The 19,678-nt window shown below is 34.7% G+C and overlaps 3 protein-coding genes across 4 annotated transcripts; 1 reads left to right on the forward strand and 2 right to left on the reverse strand.

Moving 5' to 3' along the window:
- Positions 1-1,016: 1,016 nt before the first annotated feature.
- Positions 1,017-9,110, forward strand: LOC141690213 (SKP1-like protein 21). The gene is made up of 11 exons (XM_074494905.1): positions 1,017-1,146; positions 2,277-2,302; positions 2,479-2,650; positions 4,801-5,022; positions 5,341-5,532; positions 5,623-5,733; positions 5,988-6,066; positions 6,674-6,777; positions 6,924-7,099; positions 8,115-8,248; positions 8,675-9,110. Exons 3-11 carry the CDS (start codon positions 2,630-2,632, stop codon positions 8,677-8,679), a joined length of 1,044 nt encoding a protein of 347 aa, XP_074351006.1. The 5' UTR covers positions 1,017-1,146; positions 2,277-2,302; positions 2,479-2,629; the 3' UTR covers positions 8,680-9,110.
- Positions 9,111-9,777: 667 nt separating this feature from the next.
- On the reverse strand, positions 9,778-10,869 carry LOC141690214 (uncharacterized). The gene has a single exon (XM_074494906.1). The coding sequence runs from the start codon at positions 10,718-10,720 to the stop codon at positions 9,980-9,982; it is 741 nt and encodes a 246-aa protein (XP_074351007.1). The 5' UTR covers positions 10,721-10,869; the 3' UTR covers positions 9,778-9,979.
- Positions 10,870-11,461: 592 nt separating this feature from the next.
- On the reverse strand, positions 11,462-19,260 carry LOC141690210 (uncharacterized). Of its 2 annotated transcripts, none has more exons than XM_074494894.1 (10): positions 19,067-19,260; positions 17,298-17,509; positions 15,188-15,324; positions 14,939-14,983; positions 14,808-14,861; positions 14,421-14,525; positions 14,084-14,290; positions 13,689-13,774; positions 12,143-13,155; positions 11,462-12,047 (listed from the first exon to the last, which is right to left on the reverse strand). In XM_074494894.1, the coding sequence occupies exons 2-10, from the start codon at positions 17,476-17,478 to the stop codon at positions 11,824-11,826; spliced, it is 2,052 nt and encodes a 683-aa protein (XP_074350995.1). In that variant the 5' UTR covers positions 17,479-17,509; positions 19,067-19,260; the 3' UTR covers positions 11,462-11,823. The 2 variants fall into 2 exon arrangements, with proteins under 2 accessions (XP_074350995.1, XP_074350996.1); XM_074494895.1 differs by having other exon boundaries at positions 17,298-17,547.
- Between the last annotated feature and the right edge of the window lie 418 nt (positions 19,261-19,678).

Genomic DNA, 19,678 nt, shown 5'->3' on the forward strand with positions numbered 1-19,678 from the left:
GCAAGTTGATGACCAATGCGAAGTCTGTAAGTATGATAGAGAAAGTATAGATCATATTTTCATTCATTGTCCTTTTGCAGGTCGTTGTTGGGAAATTTTACAACCATCTGCGATATGTGACTTGAACTGGGATTTCACAAGATGGTTTGAGCATAGAGTGTTAACAGAGTCAATGGATAGAAGAGCTCAAATGGCTAAGATCTGTTGGACAGGAGGCATATGAATGATGTGGTTTGGAATAAGAAATTTTCTACACCAGAACGCTTAATTGCAACTACTAAAGAATATATTTCACAATGGAAGATGGCCCAACACAGGTTTTACACGGTCCCTCTTCAACCTTCGTTCAACCTTCGTTATTGGGGATGGGTCTGATTTAAACCGCATCAGCACAAAGTGAATATCACAGTAGATGCAGTCATTTTTTAGGATATGAATGCCACAAGAATGGGAATTATTGCCAGAGATCATACAGGAGGGCTCATCCGTGCTAATTCTAAGCTGATCAATGAGCTTATGCAACCTAGTATGGCAGAAGCGGTTACAATTAAGGAAGCCTTGAGCTGGCCGAAAGAGATGGGATGGGAGAGGAGTATAGTGGAATCAGATTGTCTAGTTGCGATCCAGAGAATTAGAAATTCAGTACATATGCGATCTCGGTTTGGTCGTATTATCAAAAATTGCAGGAGGCTGATTAAAGATTCAAACAATTTGGAATTGTATTTTATTAAACGTTCTGCGAATAGTTTGCTCGTATGTCACATATTCCAACCATGGTGAAGCATTGTATTTCAAGCGATTCTATTTAATAAAACTCTCCATTTTGCTAAAAAAAAAGTAATCAATTAATGCAGGGCTGTACGATATTTTTATCCACAAGAACCATATATCTATCACCGAACCGGAAGCCTGGAACTACCATAACTAATCCCATACATTAACGGCATCTGTTACTAACCGTCAAACACGTGCAAGTCACGTGCGAAACACAAACACCACAACCAACTAACTTAACCCAACCCATCTCCATTTCACCCCAATATTTCCTGCGTTTTATATTAACCCTAGCCAGCCAGCCAGCCAGCCAGCCCCCTTAACATCTATCTTCTATACATACACCTATACTTACATTCATTTCTCACTCAGGTATCATTTTCCATTTTCTCTTTATTTTTATTGATACTATCAAAGTTTATTATATTTTGTTTGTTTTTTTCTAATTAATTTAGAGCTTTAATTGTCTGATTGTTTTATTGATTTCATTATACAATTTCAATCTGTTTGAGTGATTTGATTTGGTATGTAATTCGATGCGGTTTGTTTTTTATTGATTTTTGTTTTACTTTATTAGCCGTAATCATTTAATTCGATTTTCGATTGTAGGTTGCCTGCGCGTTTTGATTGTGAATTGTGTTGTCTAGTTAAGCATGGTTTCGAAAGTTGTTATACTATGTGTTTATACTTGTATGATTTATGAATTCTGTTGTATAGTAATTGCGTTTTAATTTGATATCGTCAATTAATTTATTGCACGATTTAGATGTGTTTTGTTTATGTATGTATGTTGTTATTTGCTTTTAGTGATTTATATGGCATATAATTGGATGAGCGATTCATTACTTTATAAGAATTTGCGGGACCTAGTTTCATCGAATCAAATTGAGTATTAGAATTTGCTTTCGTACAGTATTTTAGACTGTTATCTGTAAGCATGATTTTGAAAGTTCTTATGCTATATTCTTAATTCCACAGTAACGTATTTGATTCGAGTTTAGACGAATATTCAAATATTCAATTAGTATGTAATGAAATGTAGCAGCCTTACCTGCAGATTTACAAGATACCAATGTATGTGTAGTTCATCGCAATGGTCAGGCTATATACTGCCACCACTTTAGTTTCTGATCTTCTTAAACTTATGCATACTTTTATGTATCCTCATGCAAATTTTGTAAATGTTTTCTTGTCTGTGATATGGAATGTTACATATGTTTGAGAAAATCATAGGCTGTTAATAAATGATATTCCATCTCAGCCCTTATCTTTGTTTTGTATATTCTTAGAGAAGTAAAAATGGATATACTAAATTTAAATTCTCCTTTAATACCTGGTTTCTTGTTTGGTGCACGTTCTTATTCTTTGAGTCTTTTTATAGCCTAGCACTCTATTGTAGGGCTTTATCCGCTTTTTCTTTTTTCTCCAATATGAATAATATTTTTATTAAAACTTTATTTAGCTTATGTTAGTAAGACCTAACATTGATGAATACTTTTCAGGGCATCCTAGTGGTTTCTGCGGCCAGGTATATTCTTTGCTACACTTTTGGGTAGAGAAACAAGATCAAGTGCAGCCATCTTATAAAACAAAGCATTATAGTCACATAATAGGGGCCAGGCATTGTGCGATTTGGATTTCACTGCACAAAGAGTTTTTATTATCATTTGACAAAGTTTATTTACTGGAAAGAACCTTCTTTAGGTACCTGCGCGAAGCAGCACTCAAGTTTACAGCTGAAACTATTTTGTGACGAAGCTTTTGTATTATAAAGAACAGCACTGCATAGTTTCTATTCTGTGCAACTTCTAAAGAAACTTCCCAAGGGTGGACGTGTAATGTGTTGGGATTGCCAATGGCTATTGTCAGACCAGAGGTATTTTTGCATGGACATCTACGTAAATTAATTTAAGCTATTTTTGTTGTTAATAATAGTAGTTTAGCACCTTATTCATCAAGAAGTGTGTAGTCCTTGTTAATTTCTCTCAGTTATCATTTACTTAACAGTGTCTAAGTTGGTGTTTTTATGTTTAGATGCAGTAACTAGGCTTTGAGTTTTATAAATGGTTAAATACTTAAACATATGTTCTTAGGCCATGTTTGTTTCATGAGATTATAATCCCGGGATAATAATCCGGGGATAAGTAATCCATTAAAATTAGTCCTATGGATAAAATAATCCTATCATATGTTTGTTTGGAAGGATTAAGTGTAGGATTGGACTATAATCCTTTAAAATTTTATCCTATGTTTTAAGGGATAGTCTTTGGGATTGGAATATAGTCCTTTAAATTTTCCAATCCTATGTTTGTTTTACATGGGATTACAATGAGGGGATTATAATCCTTTAAAAAATGACTTGTAAAAGGGAAAAAAAGAATACTCCCTCCCACCAAGTATTAGAGGGGATTATAGTCTTATCCTCTACTCCAACAAAACAAACATGGGATAAAATAATTTAAAGGATTATAATCCCTGGATAACCCTACATTATCTTTTTACAAAACAAACATGGGATTGGAAAATTTAAAGGATTATAATCCTATCCCCAACTTAATACCATAAAACAAACATGGCCTTAATGTCTACCTAAATGTTCGGATATTATGATAAATTGTCATTTCATTTGTATGTGGAATCTATTAACTAATTTAATGCACCAGTTACCATTTTCCGAGTATAATAATCCTCAATTTAAGGTTTAAGTGTCATTAACACACCAACCACTTATCTATCCATCAAGTGCCTGTTTCCAAGAGAATAGAAAGTAATATTTGTAGTTGTACCTTGCTAATTTTTTTCCAAGAGAATAGAGAATAGAGATACTCAATTAGCAAGAATCATCATCCTTGTCATCGGATTCATCATCCTCGTCGTCGGAAGAGTAGGATGAATCCGATGACAAGGATGATGAATTCTCGTTAATTGAGTATCTCGGCATTAAATTAATTGTGTGTATCTGTATCTAATCAATCCCTCAATTTCAGCGACTAGGGTTTAGGGCTCAGAAGCACAGATGGTTTATATGGAACATTTTCATTTCATTTTCTTTGAGTTAGATGTGTGGGAATAATCGTATATTTCAAAATATCTCCTTTTCTGATTTTCAAAAATAAAATCTCCTTTCTAAATTTAGAATTGTAGGGCATAATCTAGATGTGAAACAAAAATAGGGTGAAACCAAATTATGTATCAAGGTTATTATTTTATCTATTTGAAATTATTTTAACAAAATATAAAAACATAGTATACACGTTATAATAATAGAAGAATTGCAATTATGATATGATTCTAATAATTCTATTATATTATTAAAAGATAATATAAAATTATTACCAAATTTGGTACGGGATTAATTAACTCTAATATTTGAGATTGAATATTCGAAATGTTAGTCAAACAATGTGACGATGATGCATGTGAGATGTGACCATGATGCATGCATATTTATATGTAGTATACTTCGCATGATGTAAACAGAGAAGCATTAATTAGCACTCCGTTGTCTATAAAAGTAGTTTCATGAACCAAGAAATCATATTGCAAAGAACAGAATAGATTTAAATTTATAAGCTTAAACATATTAGCAATTCCTAGCTATGGAGCCGAACGTGTTCAACGTGAAATTTTGAGGAAATCCTATGTAAAGCCCAAGAAATCTTTAGGAAGAAAAGTGTGTACAGCTTATTACATATGATCTTCCTTACTTATCCATCCAGTACCCAAAGAAGATAATAATAATAACTAGGCTTTGAGTTTTAAAAATGGTAAAATACTTAAATGTATGTTCTTAATGTCTATGTAAATGTTCGGATATTGTGATCAATTTTCATTTGTATGTGGAATCTACTAACTAAATTAATGCACCAGTTACCATTTTCTGATTAAGGTTTACGTGTCATTAACACACCAACCACTTATTTATCCATCAGGAGCCTGGTTCCAAGAGAACAGAAAGTAATATTTGTACCTTACTATATTTCTTGATTTTCTTTTCTCCCTAATTTTTTTCTTATGTCTATGAAGATGAAGTCCTATATATGGCTCCAAACTACCGATGGCTCAATCCAACAAGTAGAGGAAGAGGTTGCTATGTTCTGCCCCATGATATGTCGAGAAGTACTTCAGACTGGCATGGGATCTTCCAAAAATTATGCAATAAAACTTCCACAGAGGGTGAACCCCGCTGTTTTGGGCTTGATACTGGAGTATTGTCGTTTTCATCAGTTACCTGGTCACTCTAATAAGGTAGGATAACTCATGCTCTTCCCTACTAAACAAACCAAGCCTACTCAGTGTATTCTTCTCACTCCTCAAAGTAGTGCCTGGGAAGGGTTAGATGTATGTAGACCATACCTCTATTTTGAAAAGAGTAGAGATGTTATTTTTGAAAAGATGTCTGGCTTGAACAGTACAAAATTCTGTAATATTTGAAATTTCATCATTAATTCTAGTCGGGCTGTAAAAATTAGAGAATACAACATTAAATTTGGAATTAGTCATATTCTGTTATCAGTTAAATATTAATTACCTAATCTTCTTTCCTTCATTTCTCCATCTATGTAGGAGCTGAAAACTTATGACGAGAAGTTTATCCGGTTAGACACCAAAAGTTTATGCGAGTTAACATCTGCTGCTGATAGTCTGCAGTTGAGGCCTTTGGTTGACCTTACGAGCCGTGCACTTGCTCGGATTATTGAAGGCAAAACTCCTGAGGAAATTCGTGAGACGTTTCATTTACCTGATGATCTTACAGAGGTATTCATTTCCGGAAAAACAAGTTGCCTATAAACTTGTTGTAAAATCTTTGTCTTGCATTTCATAGCCTTATACAATTGGTTTTGGCAGGAAGAAAAATTGGAGCCTTTGAGAAACATGACTGATGATCCACGTATCAGGCTCTTGAATCGATTATATGCAAGAAAGAGGAAAGAATTGAAAGAGAGAGAGAAAGTAAAGGTGATTAAATGTATTTGATGTTGTTTTACCCTGTTCACTAACCTGTAACCAGTTGTTAACTTGTATATCATGTCTAGTAAGAATAATTCTAGTATGTTAAATGAGTATGGAGATGGATTCTCTCACTAAGGAACCAAATCTGGTAGGAAGTATTAAATTTGGAATGCATGTGTGTGTGTGTGTTACTGTGTTTTGTACTGAGGATTTAATTTCTTTATTTCTGTATTTTCCTTCTTCCCTTTCGTCCATTTCAGAATGTTGAAGTTGCAGAAGAGCGCATGGATAAACGTTCAGTGGATGATCTCTTGTCCTTCATAAACGGTGGTGATGGTGGTAAGTATTACAATATAGACATACTTCTCTTCTCACATTATGTAATTGTTCTTGCATGTTTTTGTTGGGAGGTAAATGGCTTATGATAACCATCATCTAATACTATATATTTTTATTATTTTTGAAAGTTTGTATATAATAACTTATGTCACAACTACTTGTCCTTCATGGCTGTGAAGTAGTATGTAATTTGGCACCTTGTTTACCTAGTTTTGGAATAAATAATACATGTCCGTATAGCATTTCTTAAATTGACAATAGAAATTCTTAAATTGCATAATTAACGTATTTATATACATAGGAATGCATCTTTTCGGTGAAATCATAAAAACTAGTACCAGATCTCTTGTGATTGTGAATGAATTCTTTCATCAGCAGTCCTATGTTAGCAAATTCTTTATTTTCTCTGTCCTTTGTTTCAATGACAATGTGCAGCTTATCTGCATGCATATCTGCTCTATAGGTATTGTTAAATTGTCAAGCCCTTTTAAAATTTCCATTCGTTTATGCACATAAATTGTGGTGTATATATTTTTTGATTTCAGTATTCATTAACGATAATTTTTCAATCTCTGGGTATTATTATAGCCTTTTTCAATTTTTGCAGAATCAAAATGTGTTAGATCTGCAAAAAATAAAAAGAAGAACCGTAGACGTAAAGATCAACCAAGAAACACAACATCAAACAATGATAATGAGAACCGTGAGAAGGTTCGCTGGGTTAACTTATTTGATTCTTGCCCTGTCTCTCTCTCTCTATGGTTTTTACGTTGATATGATTTCTTCACTGATTTCTCATTTAAGGATTGACATAAATATATACCTCGTTTGATTTGGTGGTTATCTCTATGGTTCAGGATATAGATAGTCTCAAATCAGAGTGCCATAATGGTGAGATGGAAGATGTTTCTAGTTCGAGTCGAACTTCATTGTTGCAAGACTCATCATCTGCTGCATTTTTATCCAATCTTGAGTTTGATGATGCGGATATAGATGATGGATTGGATCCTGCATTGAAGGAAGAAATTGACAGGTTTTTTCGTCTTTACTTCATAGTCTAAATCATTAGTTCATAATTTATAATTTAAGAATCACAACCAACATATTTTGGATAGTAGACGTGTGAGCGAGTTTTGGACTTTTAGACTTCAAGAATTGATATTTAATACCTATCTGAATGTAATTTTTTGTAAGATCCATTTATACAGTACACAGTTGGATAGAGAAGCATGAACATGAGGCTACTTTATTTGTATTGTTCCATATTATTGTGTTATTTGGTCCATACATGTGCATTTAAAGTTTAACTAGCAATTTATGTCCTACAACGCTGTGACAATGTGTATGCCTCCAATTGTAATATATATGTATGGTTAATGAATTAGTAGAACTTAATTATAAGTGTTGAGAGAAGGACCAAATAGCACAGAAACAAGGGTGGGTGGCCCAAATTGGGACAATAAGAGAACTTGGCTCATACTGGTATATACAATGAAGAACATAGTATAAGGACACTAAATGTTTAAAACACTTGTCGGACGGTTGGAGTGGTTGAAATGCAGTGTACTATCAGGATGTGCTGAAGTCCAAATCCTCCTTGAACCTTTTCCTAAAATTCATTATTAAATGCATGTGATATGTGGTCTCGTAAGAATTACAAGTCTCTCCTGCCAAATGCATGTACACATGTATTTCCGTAAATAGAAAAAAAATTAACGAAATTGTTAAATGCATTAATCATGGTTCTGTCGTAGCCCATACAAATGTGTGTAACTTGTGCCAAAATGGCCAACTTTTTGCGTACCGTTATTTTGCTCATATTACTTGAAATTGTGGCAAAAACGGCCCATACCAACCTTCTGAATTGTCAGTTTATAATATTCCTTTTCCCCTTGGTGCTCCATTTGCTACTGGATTGATATCTGACTTTTTGATTAGTCATATCCAATCTCAGAATCTCTCAAAGGAGTAGAGGTTTATACTGCAATGTTATTATATTATTTTGATTCGTGCGGATGTTACATACTAAAGTATTTGTGAAATTGTAGGGAAGTAGAAGATTTTGCTCGGAGATTAAACTCAGTGTGGCCGGAGAGGATGCAAGAGATCTTATCTTTGGGTCAAGAAAGAAGGATTTTACCTATTTCTTTACATGGCAACAGTTCTGTTGCAAGATATACAGGCAAGCAAATTGCAGAACTGTAGCATTAATTTTGCTCATTTTTTATATTGAACTCATTGTCTTTCTATTAGCAAGTGTTTAACTAACAGTGCTACAGCACTAGAATGTCTAAAATTCTCATTACAGTATTTGTCTAATGTGATATAATGATGTCTACAAAATTGGATTCGGTCACAAGGTAGGAGAACAGAAGTTGCAAGATCACAGTATAGAGTATACAGAAAGATGTTAGTTTTGGGTTTGTAATATACTCTAATTGGAAGGATTTTGTTTTAACCTTTCCAAAATATTGTACATAGATAGGAATGATTGTGTGCTAGCCTTCCACTACTAAGTACGCAAATGTTTGGTACTTATATTGTTTCTCAAGTTACTTACTATGAAAGTGGTAGGAGTAGTATTAATTACTCACTTCTTAATGTGTAGCTTGAGGGCTGTGATGAAGGTGCCATGGTGTGGTAGCTGTGGACTGCTTGTCTTGGCACTATTGTTCTCCAATGAATAATGGCAATTTTACATGTGGCCTTCTTTATGTTGGAGAAACTGGAAAAGAAAAAAGAGAAGGGGGAGCTTTAATAAAGAAGCTGAAAGGTGACAAACACCTCACAACTTGGCGGTTTCATATGATGTGGCGGCTCTTCTGCTCTTGCAATTTTTTTTAAAAAAATTACTTTCACATGTTTCTTCATTATTGTCTTGATTTTTTTAGTTATTAATCAACCTATAATACAAGTGTGTAGTGCATAGGATATAGTTAGTTTTTTTTTGGGGTGCTTGGACGCGGAATTATCTCAAATTGCAGTGTAAAAATGACCATTATAGAGAACAAAAGGGTAAAGAATATGAACTGAGTGTAGTAATACATCTTTTTTGCCGGTATGGTGCTAGTCCTCCATCGGTTTTTGAAGAAAATAAAATCAGAATTGGGCGAATATTTAATCAATAGCTATTCAATTGTTTCTTTGGAGACTGAAAAATGTTGCATACAATCATAGTCGTTACTCTTTCTTTGCTCCAAGCTACTGAGCTAGTAATTGTCAATGATGTGTTTTCTGGCGCTACAATTGGTTGTTACTAAACACAATACATTTTTTTGTCTTAAAATCCATATTAAGAATCAAAACGAATGGGTAAAGGATAAATTTATGCTATTTTTATATAAAATTAAAAAAAAATGACCATGTTGGCCAACTTTAACTGATGGAATATCCAATCAGTAGACCAGTGAAGTATTTAATCAGCTAAAATTGATTATTTTTTACGGAATAATTATTTTTATTAAATTTTAAAAAAAATCAATTATTATTTTTGTATTTTTTCTTTAAACTTTAAGCTACGGAAGTGTTTTGGAAAAACCTGTTTTGTTTTAGGTTTTCCCTTGTTCTCTTCGATGGTATAGCATAAAACATTATCTACACTGGCCAATTTAAAACTTTTCCTTCCATACAATTAAATATGCAAGTAATTAGTAACACATTGCATGATGTAATTGCTAACACAGCGTGTAAACTAATATGCCTGCACTTAAGTGTAGAAAGCATCAACAGAATTAGTAATAAAAATCAGAGCAGGGGGGGGGGGTTATTGCCATCATTTCTGGTTTAAAACCATGAAACTGACATTATAATTACAATCCTACTGCATAGTTTATCAACAGGGACATCTAGAAGTCTAAAATCAACTTAAACAAAGGAACAAAACGACATAGATACATGGTTAGGGAATCTAACATCAAGCTGCCTTCTTCATCTCAGGTGAGGAAAAGTAGTAAGTCTTGAAAGCTTTTGGAAGATAAAAAGGTAACAAAAACCCAAACAAGTTAAAACACCAAAACACCATGTTAGCCACTGCCAAAGCTCTTCCAACAAATAGTCTTCTTTCACTTCCACTAAACTCTCGATGACCCTTTGATATCTCAGTTCTTAACCAATCCATGATTGAGAAAATCCTTGCAGAATTATAAACAACTGGCACGAAAACCCGAATAGGAAGCGAAAACCTGTCCGAAAAGGCCACACCTTCCAGGAACACCTGGCTTGCTAAAAGAAACACATGTGGTACTGCTGCCTGAATACCCTCTTTGTCACCCTCCACAATTCCTTCAAATATGTATGCTATGGGAAGAAACAGGCCAATCATGGCTCCGATTAACACATACAGGCCTAAAATCTTATTCTTTTCGCCGAAAACCGGAGCCTCAGCTGATGAAGAGTAGGTTGGGAAAACAACCTTGGACATAAAATACATGTAGAACAAAGTGAAAACAACAAATGCAAAGTCTTGCATGCTAACCATGCCACTAGCTGAGAGGACTATGATCACTGCCAAAGCATTCAGTTGTTGTAAATGTGAGAAGTTATTGCTTCTTTTTGGTTGGTTCAATACTTTGGATTCTTGCTTCTCCATCATGGCTTCATTTTCTTGATCTGCAGGGGCACTTATTTCACCCACTGGACCAACCCCACCTGACATCTTTTGAGAATCCTTTTGTTTTATTTTTGAGGTGTTTCTTCTACTTTGTTGATCAGAGAAGTAAACAAGGGAAAAAGTGGTAATGTTTGGGATAGAGATGATTTGGGGTGTGTGAAGAAACACAAGTCTGTTTAGGTGAGGTGCTACGTGTCTAGTTGTGAGAACATTTGGGGCCTAGTGAGGTTACGTGGTTAAAAAATAGAGAGATTGGTGGTAATTTTATATTGGCTGAAAAATAAGTGAACAGCCATTTTATTCGGAACTACAATAAAATTTCAAAGCTACCTCTTTTTTGGGACACAGGGGATTTGGATATTGGGCCGTAAAGGATTTAGACACGTAAAAATAAATGTTATTTATGAGACGCAAAGGATTTGGATATTGGGTCGTAGAGAATTTGGACATGTAAAAACAATTGTTATTTAAGAGCATTTTTTTTGTTTGTCATCAGGAAATATTGTGAATGCATGGGACATTTTGATATCCTCACTCAATTTTTCTGAAAACAAAAAATTTGCTCTAATATTTTTCTTTTGTAAACTAAGCAACTGATCCGCCATAATAGATAACCTATTATCGATTTAGTCCAAAGAAGTGTTATCTTAAAACTTATGTTAACCTAAGCTGTTTAGTAATATAAAATAAAATAAAGAAGTATCTAAGTTATGTCTTCTGTAAGCTATCGGTACAAAACTGCTAATGTTTATCGATGAAAAGAAAAACGAGAAAACATATATTGGATGAGCAACAAAATGACGTCTAATACTGGAGATATATTGCTACTGAACTGGGGTTTTGCTGTTGTACTGAAGAAGAATATCAAAAGGTCTGAAACAAATAGGACACACTGTCAAAAAAACCTATGAAACTGCAGTACTGCACTAGAGACCCAGTTATTGCAAGAGTTCATCTAGAAAGTCAGAATATATCCCCATCTACCCAAAATTTCAACGGAATAAATATAGAAAATTTGTAACATAGTCTCCTCCAGTGACCGGAGTATCATGATAAAGCTGGAACCCCTGAAGTTTGGAATGATGTAATTGCGGCACACTTTAACTGCACAATTTTGTATAACATTTTAAATCTTCTCCTTTTATCACCTAAGTAACATTTTTCTGCTTGGGTATGTATTTTATTTGGACGTTCTTTTCGGACTTTGTTCTGGATTTGGCTTTTTGACGCCTGTTGCTTGAAGAAGTTTTGCCCGGTCTGTTATCTTCTACGCCACTAGAGTTGCAATCCTTACTCATTGATGCAGGTTGACAATCCGATTCTGGTGATAGGACCAAGGTCACATGGTCGCCTGAAACGGCTTCTTTCCATCCTGCATTTGATTTAAGGGTAATCAGATATTGAACTAGATTTGGTACAAAAGCTAAGTTCTCAATTGAAAATAATTATGACAAAATATGAACATACTTTCAGCAAGAAACGCTCTTGCAGTGTGAGTGGAAAACGGCAAGCTTTTTGTCTCCACGATTTCACTGCTTTTACCATAACTGTTTTCCATTTCGCACGAACAATAACCGCTATTATCTAGCATGGTATTATTAGCACCAACTCCCGAAAATGGATACTTGTCAAAATCTTGTTTGTCATTTTGAATTTCAGATTGGCCTCGACCTCTGTTCTCATGCCTGCTCACAGGCATCCAACACTTTACAGTATACCGAGTTGTGCTACTCTGAATTACATCTTCTTTCATCAGCTTGTCTTGCGCAGCAACTTTCTTAACATGCTTCATACTGCAACTATCTTGAGCTTCAGACTGACTATTTGCATGTTCTGTCTCACAATTTCCCACTGCCACGGCTATAGAACCTATCATAACTGCACGACCAGTTTGCTTGATTTGATTTACATCCGCTTCCCCTCTGCTTGCTGCAAATTTCCCCCCATCTTCTGCTTTGGTTTTTTTAGTCCAAACTTTATTGCGATTGACTGGAGCAGCCCTCGCATCCCTGTGGGAAGTGTGCTTCAGCATAGGTTCGGCTTTCACCAGATTTGAATTCGGACTAGGAGAACAGCCATTGCATCCAATCTTTTGTGTCTTTGGTACCTGCCATCTGCTTGCCACTAAATGCTGACGGCCATTTCCTCGACTCTTCCTTTGTTCATTCTGAGTATGACATATATCAACATGTTCATTGTTGAGTCCACCATGGGCTTCAATTTCTGCAGGTTCAATATTTGAAACATATCCGAGGATTGTGGGAACATCAGATGTTCCTTCACCTGAAAGATGTGAATCTCCTTCACCTGAAAGATTTGAATCTACAACAGGTGAAGGACTAGAAGATTCTGCAGATGTCACGCTCTCTGACATATTATCAACTACATTTTTCACTGGATCTTCCTCACGTGATTGCTTTGCTTTCTGTTCCTTCTGCCGAAGCTTCTTTTGTCTCTTTCTTTTCAACAAGTCAGCTTGCCTACAAAGTGAAAGATCAAGTATGATTACTAGTTATACAACATAGAAGCCTAGTATATAAGATGAAGATCCAATATGAAAAGCTATTGGAACTTCTTTTCCCATTATAAAGCATGTCTGTAATGGTACAGTTAGTCACCACATAGGTCATTAACTACTTTCTTTTCTTTTTCAAAGCAATGGCATAACTTTACATAAAACTACTTGGGGTAAAGGAGTATTGTTGTGGCACTGGGAGAAAAACAACAGAACTTGTATGCTGAATTGGTTTCCACAAGCAATTTTAGTTGAACTGCTTTATTACATGTACAAATAATTTTATAAGAAAATTGGAATGAACCACAAATAGTCTTGTTGAGGTAGAGGAATAAGGAATTGGATTCCTTGATAAAATTAGAATTCTATTGTTCCAAATGAGAATCCAATGATACCAAATCATACTAAGCCAATGAGAAGTCAAATCTCAAGCTGCTGGAAAGAATAGTAAAAATCCATCGCTAGTTAGAAATAGGCACTCTGGATAGTTCAATTTACCTTCTCATAGAAGCTTCTTCTTCCTCCACAAGCAGTTTCTGGCATCTCAAAGCTTCAGCGTCTTTGTCAGCAATCCATGCTTTAACCTGCACAGAATTGAATACTGATTTAGTTATTATTTACAAATGAAGTCCACATTTTTTTTTAAATGGTGGGAAGCAGCAGGAAGGTACACCAGAAATGAAGACAATATTGGATGAATGTAGAAATTTTGAGACTGCTTTACATGTTTCTAACACATACAGAAATCAAAGAATAGCAGGATTTACTTGTTCGGCTTCAAACTTATTCCTTTTTTCTTCTTTTATTCTGATTGTCCTAGTGTATGTGTGTGGAAGTAACCAAGAAGTAAATATAGTAAATATACTACTAACATACTGGAGATTTCAACATACCAGTTTTTGTTCAAGAAGGAAGCTGGTGCAAGCAACCAAATTCTTCATCTCAAGGGCAACTTTTCCAGCCTCCCTGTCAAATACATACTTCTGCACTGATTCTGCTGTGCCAGCACATAGGAATGTTCTCTCACTAGCATCATCGAGTATGCTGAATAGCTCCTCGGAAGATATTGGAAGCCTGGACGGCCTCGCTTGAATTACATCCTACAAGATATCACAATAAAAGACAATTAAATTTATGTGGATAGAAAAAAAACATATGAATGATACATCAGAAATCTGGATCTGCTTGTCACGAGAAGAGAAAGAGGATGCCGGAAAAATTATCCCTTACCAAGAGCAAAGAGCCAGCCTTCTGATAGGCTTGTGATAGAGCAAAAAACCCTGGCTTGTAGATGAATGATCCCAACGCCTTTATTATTGAAGAACCAGGAACTTCCTACATAAATTTAGTTCAAATTAATAGTAAAAAAAAGACAATTCCATAAGTTAAAAAAGGAAGAATGATGCAAGGGAGCTGGTTTAATAATTAATAACCCAAATGTATAATAATCCCTTAATACCCTGTCTTATTTTGAAGTAATTGTACTCTATAAAAGATCAAAATGTGGTCCTCTTTAGTATGAAAAACTAATCTAGGGCTGCATCAATTTTATAAAGAGTAACTGTATGGCATAAGCAATTGGAATATATAAAAGAGATGCAAGGACCAGGTCAATACCTCTAGAACCACATCATCAAATGATACGATTTCTTTAGCCTCATCAAAAGATAACTGCAAAATGAAACAACTAATGAATTTATTGCAATCAGTGGATGATCCTTAAATACAAGAAAATCCAAATCAATTACCTTATCCCAAAATGCTGCCAATAAATCCCTATTTTTATGAGATTCCTGCAATTTATTTTGATAACATATAATCAGACATAAATATAGAGATTACGGTGAGAAGATCTATTACACGTAAAAAGTTATTATCGCGTTTCGCAACCTGATAATCTAATTACTGAATTCAACATTAAAAGCAAAATTTATAAAAACTCATATTGTTATCCAGCTCTAAAAATGGACAAATAAATCAATATAGAGTAACAAAACCTTGTCAACATTTAAAGACCGTCGATGCATCCGTATATGTCTCCGGTAGTTGATTGGAGAACAGAACTCCCGGGAACACTTGTCACACTTTTGCATCTGAACCTTCAAAGGCGTTAGCAATGGCCAGCCAGGAAGATCTGGAAAGGAAATCAAGAAGTTACTATCAAGAAAAATTAGGTGTACATAGGAAGTCAAAAGAACTCATAAAGCCAATAATTCTCGCTCAACGTAATAAAATTTACAATACTTTGTATAATAATCCTAGACGTGCTTGCGAAGCATGATATAATCAAAACTTGAATCTGACACAATTGTATATAAACTAAAATGAAGGTGGTAAAACGTGGACATGCTGATGTTGCCTGTTTATCTTCTATTTGCACATGGTCAATAAAGGTAGAAAGAACCAAGATTATGTTTCAAACTAGCTTTAGCTTCATATCATATTTGTTACTCTCAAAAATCATTTAGAGACACTTTATATTCTCTTTTCTACTAACAGACCCTCCTGGGAGGATTGCTCGTGAATCGAGGACGCTCAGATTTTCTACGACCAGTATCTTAGGCAATTATTACAGCTAGCCCTGTTACAGGCTTTGACAAAATGGAGCACAGATAATCTGACTACATCTAAAGGAAGGCGAAAATTTAGATGAGCTTGAATGAGCCCCACGAAGGTGTGCTCTCTCATTATACTCTATAATATCATCTTTCAAAAGAAAGCCTCTACAATTAGCCACTTTAGCTAAGATCTCAAGCTGCATCCTCCCATAGAAATTAAGACATCTACATCCTTCATGCAGCCAAGCTGTAAACTGTTGAGGATACTCTACAGCAGATTTACTTCCTTGCACGAGTTCGTTGTATCAGAGAGGACTAGAAACCTTTAGAGTGATATTAAAGTGGTGAACTGTTCTTAAACAGTTCATAGTATAGCTTAATTTTCTTCCAATTTTTTTGTGCTTAAAGGGTCATGACAAGTTACAGGGGTAAGGTTTTATAGGCAGTGGGATGAACCAAGTCAGAGAAACATGAATCAAAATTAGATCTGTGATGCGGATAAAAGAATAAATAAACCTGAGGATTTATTTGGATTTGGGTCTGGGGATCTTTAATTGTTTACACCCAAGTAATGGCGGCTAGGGTTTTAAAAGGGGATGAAAAATAAGAATATAGCTTGAGAAGAATAACTATAGATAGTAAATTCTAGCAGAGTAAGGAAGCATATTTTATCCTAGCTATTGCAACTATAGAACTCTCAACGGTTGATTTGCTCAAAAGGTAAGATGCTATCTACGACCCTATATATTCCGCAAAGATTCTCATTTATTGCAGTTACCAACAACCAGAGAGCATCATATTTAGATCTTATGTGGACAAACAAAGATACAAACCCTCTAGTCCCCTAACGCAATGCGTGGGTCATAACAATGAGAGCACCATTGTGATATCAAAGTACTGTTGTGTTTAGCTAACTGTGATATTGAAATGGTTACATATATAACTACTATTTTTATTTCAACGATAACAACATAGCGTGAAATTTGGTTTGTTAATCAAAATTTTCAGTATTAGTAATGAGTTAACTGATTCACAAGAGACACATTCACCGCCAATTCCAAAGTCTTAATATGTTACAGTATGGAACTTTTAGTTGAATATCTTCGTGAGGAAACCAACCCCCCCCCCTTCAAGCTATACTATTTCTTCGATCATCGATGTATAATTTCTCTTTGTATTTGGATGGTAGGTACTTGGCATAGATTAACACATGTATAATTTAGAATAAAAATTAAAAGAATAACACATAATGCCTAATCATACACAACAAGGTGATCACCTTGAGATTTTCACAAGGCTGTTTATGCCATAACGTAAACTTATAAAAAAAATGGTTTCATCGCTTTTGAAAGTGGAATTTAATCTTAAGTATAGAATATACACTGATAGTGTTATGTGACTTATGTAAGTGGGGTTCAAGGAGTGCCTAAGCGGTGGCAAAGGTGCTCCCAGTGCACAAAGTGGTCCAGAGTACAATTCTCAAATCCCACTCCCCTATACTTCGAAAAACAATGTCAACTACAGAAGTATGTGAAAATTTGTTAAGCACCTTGCTGGTCTAGGGCGTGCAGTAATTGGATCCACTGCACTGGACTGTCATTTGTCCTTGAGAAAGAAAGATACGGCTCCTTTCCAACTGCCTGTCTGATAAAGGTGTCCAGGGAATCATTCCCCTCCACTGACTTCATTGCATCTGAAGTAATGCTGCTACTTAATCTTGGAATTGGCATTTATGCAGCAAAGACCAATTGCACGTAATCACTGTAACAATTTCACAAGTTGTCTTTTAAAATTCATATCTGTGAAACGGAAAAATATATATAAGATAAAAAACATCCAAGAAACACACCTAGAAGAGGGATAAACATGTATTTGTTGTGACAGGATTCTCACTTCATAATATTTATGCCAGGTATCAAGACATTGGTGCAACAAAGAAATAATGCATGCTTGGCCACAAATTAGGATGAAAATATAGTAACACAAGTGGGTATAGGTTGTTACAAAAGATGCTCGAATACAACAAGGCCTATTTGACATTAAAGCCTCATTATTACCTGCCAACTATAAATCCATTATTTCAATCAATATTAAGTTTCTGTCTGAAAATGATTTCCGATAGCCCCGACACTCCATAAACTACGACAGTCCAAAACATCTGGTAACTGACAGTTTCTATACTAAAGGAATAACACCAAATAAAGAATAGACCACTACCCTAATGTTGTGTTTGATTTGAGTGAATGGACCGGAATGAGATTTGAAGTATTAAATGGCTAAATATTCTAAGTTTTCAATCTTTGGCGCATTCCAATCCTAACCACCTAACTATAATATAAACACCATAATGCTCCATTCCATATCACATCCATTTTTCTTCACAATTCTTATCATAACAATTTTATAGGACCTCTGACCTCATATATTTTTTTTCAAATTTTTTCCTCCAATTCTCAATAATTTCGTTTTATTTTTCATCCATTCCATTCATTTCAAGCAAACACAACATAAGTCTCTCCCAGTTGTAAGGTGAATGCATAGAAAATCACTTCCCACACATTCCAAATACACCACCACAAAGAAAAACAATCCGATATACACTCAATCATCAAAACTGAACCGAATTCAAAAAACATTCTCAACTCTAAATTAAATTAGATCCCCCGCATTCCACAACATACATTGTTATCAACCATTCATCTAATTTTAACATTAAAACAACAAATACGAATCACATTTGTACAATTACACATTCACAACCGATTCACATTCCAATTAACGAGCAAAAACACCTTAATAATAAACAAACAATTACGATACATTGCTTATCAAACATTCATCTAATTTCAACATTTAAACAACAATTACACATCACATTCGTACAATTACGCAAATCACATTCGAATTAACAAACAAAAACACCTACATAATAAACAAACAGTTACAAGTACACATCTATGCAACGAAAGCAAGCAAACAATTGTGCACAACACCAATTACAGATTTAAATTCAATATTAATACAAGATCAAACTAGTAAAAACAAATTAATTATAAACAAAAGCTATGATTTGAGTTTCATTGATCTGTGATCAGCTTATAAACAAGGTGAAAATATAAAGCGAGAGCGAGAGAGGGAGAGGGGGAGAGAGAGAGAGGGAGAGGGGGAGAGAGGGAGAGAGGGAGAGAGGGAGAGAGGGAGAGAGGGAGAGAGGGAGAGAGGGAGAGAGGGAGAGAGAGAGAGAGGGAGAGTGTGAGAGAGAGAGAGGGAGAGAGAGAGAGAGAGAGAGAGAGAGGGGGGGGAGTAATATATACGTACAGTGTTGGAGAGCGGAGAGATCAACGGCGATCGGAGAGATTGGAGATAGCCGGAAAGGCGGCTACAGGACAGTGAAAAGGAATGTGTGTATATGTAAGTATAGGTTGTATTGTATGTATATATGATATATCAGGTGTATAGGTATGTGTGTGTTGTGTGTGTGAATATATATGAGATTGAGAACCAGTCGACCAAAGGCAGAATAAGGGGGAGGGTAGTAATTTTCGAAGCACAATTCAACTTTTTTTTTGAATGATATTAAGGTTGAAATTTCAATTTTTAATTTAAAGAGGTAAAATATTTTTTTAATAAAACATTGAATCAATTTTAATACGTTCTGAGATTAAGCACGGTTAATAAAATAAGAGCTACATTTTTGTGAATGAAAAATGGAAAGTCAAGTTCTATTAATCTATATGGGGTTAAATGATATTTTTATATATTATTCTATATTATAATCGAAATAAAACCTGTACAGGAGTGTTTTTAAAATACTTGCAAAAATTTATATTAAAAAATTGGTACTCTGAGCTTTTTGAAGGAAAAAGTAATAATTATTTATATATATATCTTATTTTTTGAACTAAATCATGATTATTAATATGATATGAT

The sequence above is a fragment of the Apium graveolens genome, chromosome 10 (genome assembly GCF_009905375.1).
Source record: "Apium graveolens cultivar Ventura chromosome 10, ASM990537v1, whole genome shotgun sequence".
Classification (NCBI taxonomy): domain Eukaryota; kingdom Viridiplantae; phylum Streptophyta; class Magnoliopsida; order Apiales; family Apiaceae; genus Apium; species Apium graveolens.

Coding starts and splice junctions, on each gene's coding strand:
- LOC141690213 (XM_074494905.1), top strand. CDS start 2,630: ATGGCTATTGTCAGACCAGAG. Junction 2,651..4,800: donor TGGCTATTGTCAGACCAGAG/GTATTTTTGCAT, acceptor ATGTCTATGAAG/ATGAAGTCCTATATATGGCT. Junction 7,100..8,114: donor TTGAAGGAAGAAATTGACAG/GTTTTTTCGTCT, acceptor GTGAAATTGTAG/GGAAGTAGAAGATTTTGCTC.
- LOC141690214 (XM_074494906.1), bottom strand. CDS start 10,720: ATGTCAGGTGGGGTTGGTCCAGTGGGTGAAATAAGTGCCCCTGCAGAT.
- LOC141690210 (XM_074494894.1), bottom strand. CDS start 17,478: ATGCCAATTCCAAGATTAAGTAGCAGCATTACTTCAGATGCAATGAAG. Junction 14,862..14,938: donor TGGCAGCATTTTGGGATAAG/GTAATTGATTTG, acceptor TTCATTTTGCAG/TTATCTTTTGATGAGGCTAA. Junction 14,291..14,420: donor AGGCTGGCTCTTTGCTCTTG/GTAAGGGATAAT, acceptor GATATCTTGTAG/GATGTAATTCAAGCGAGGCC.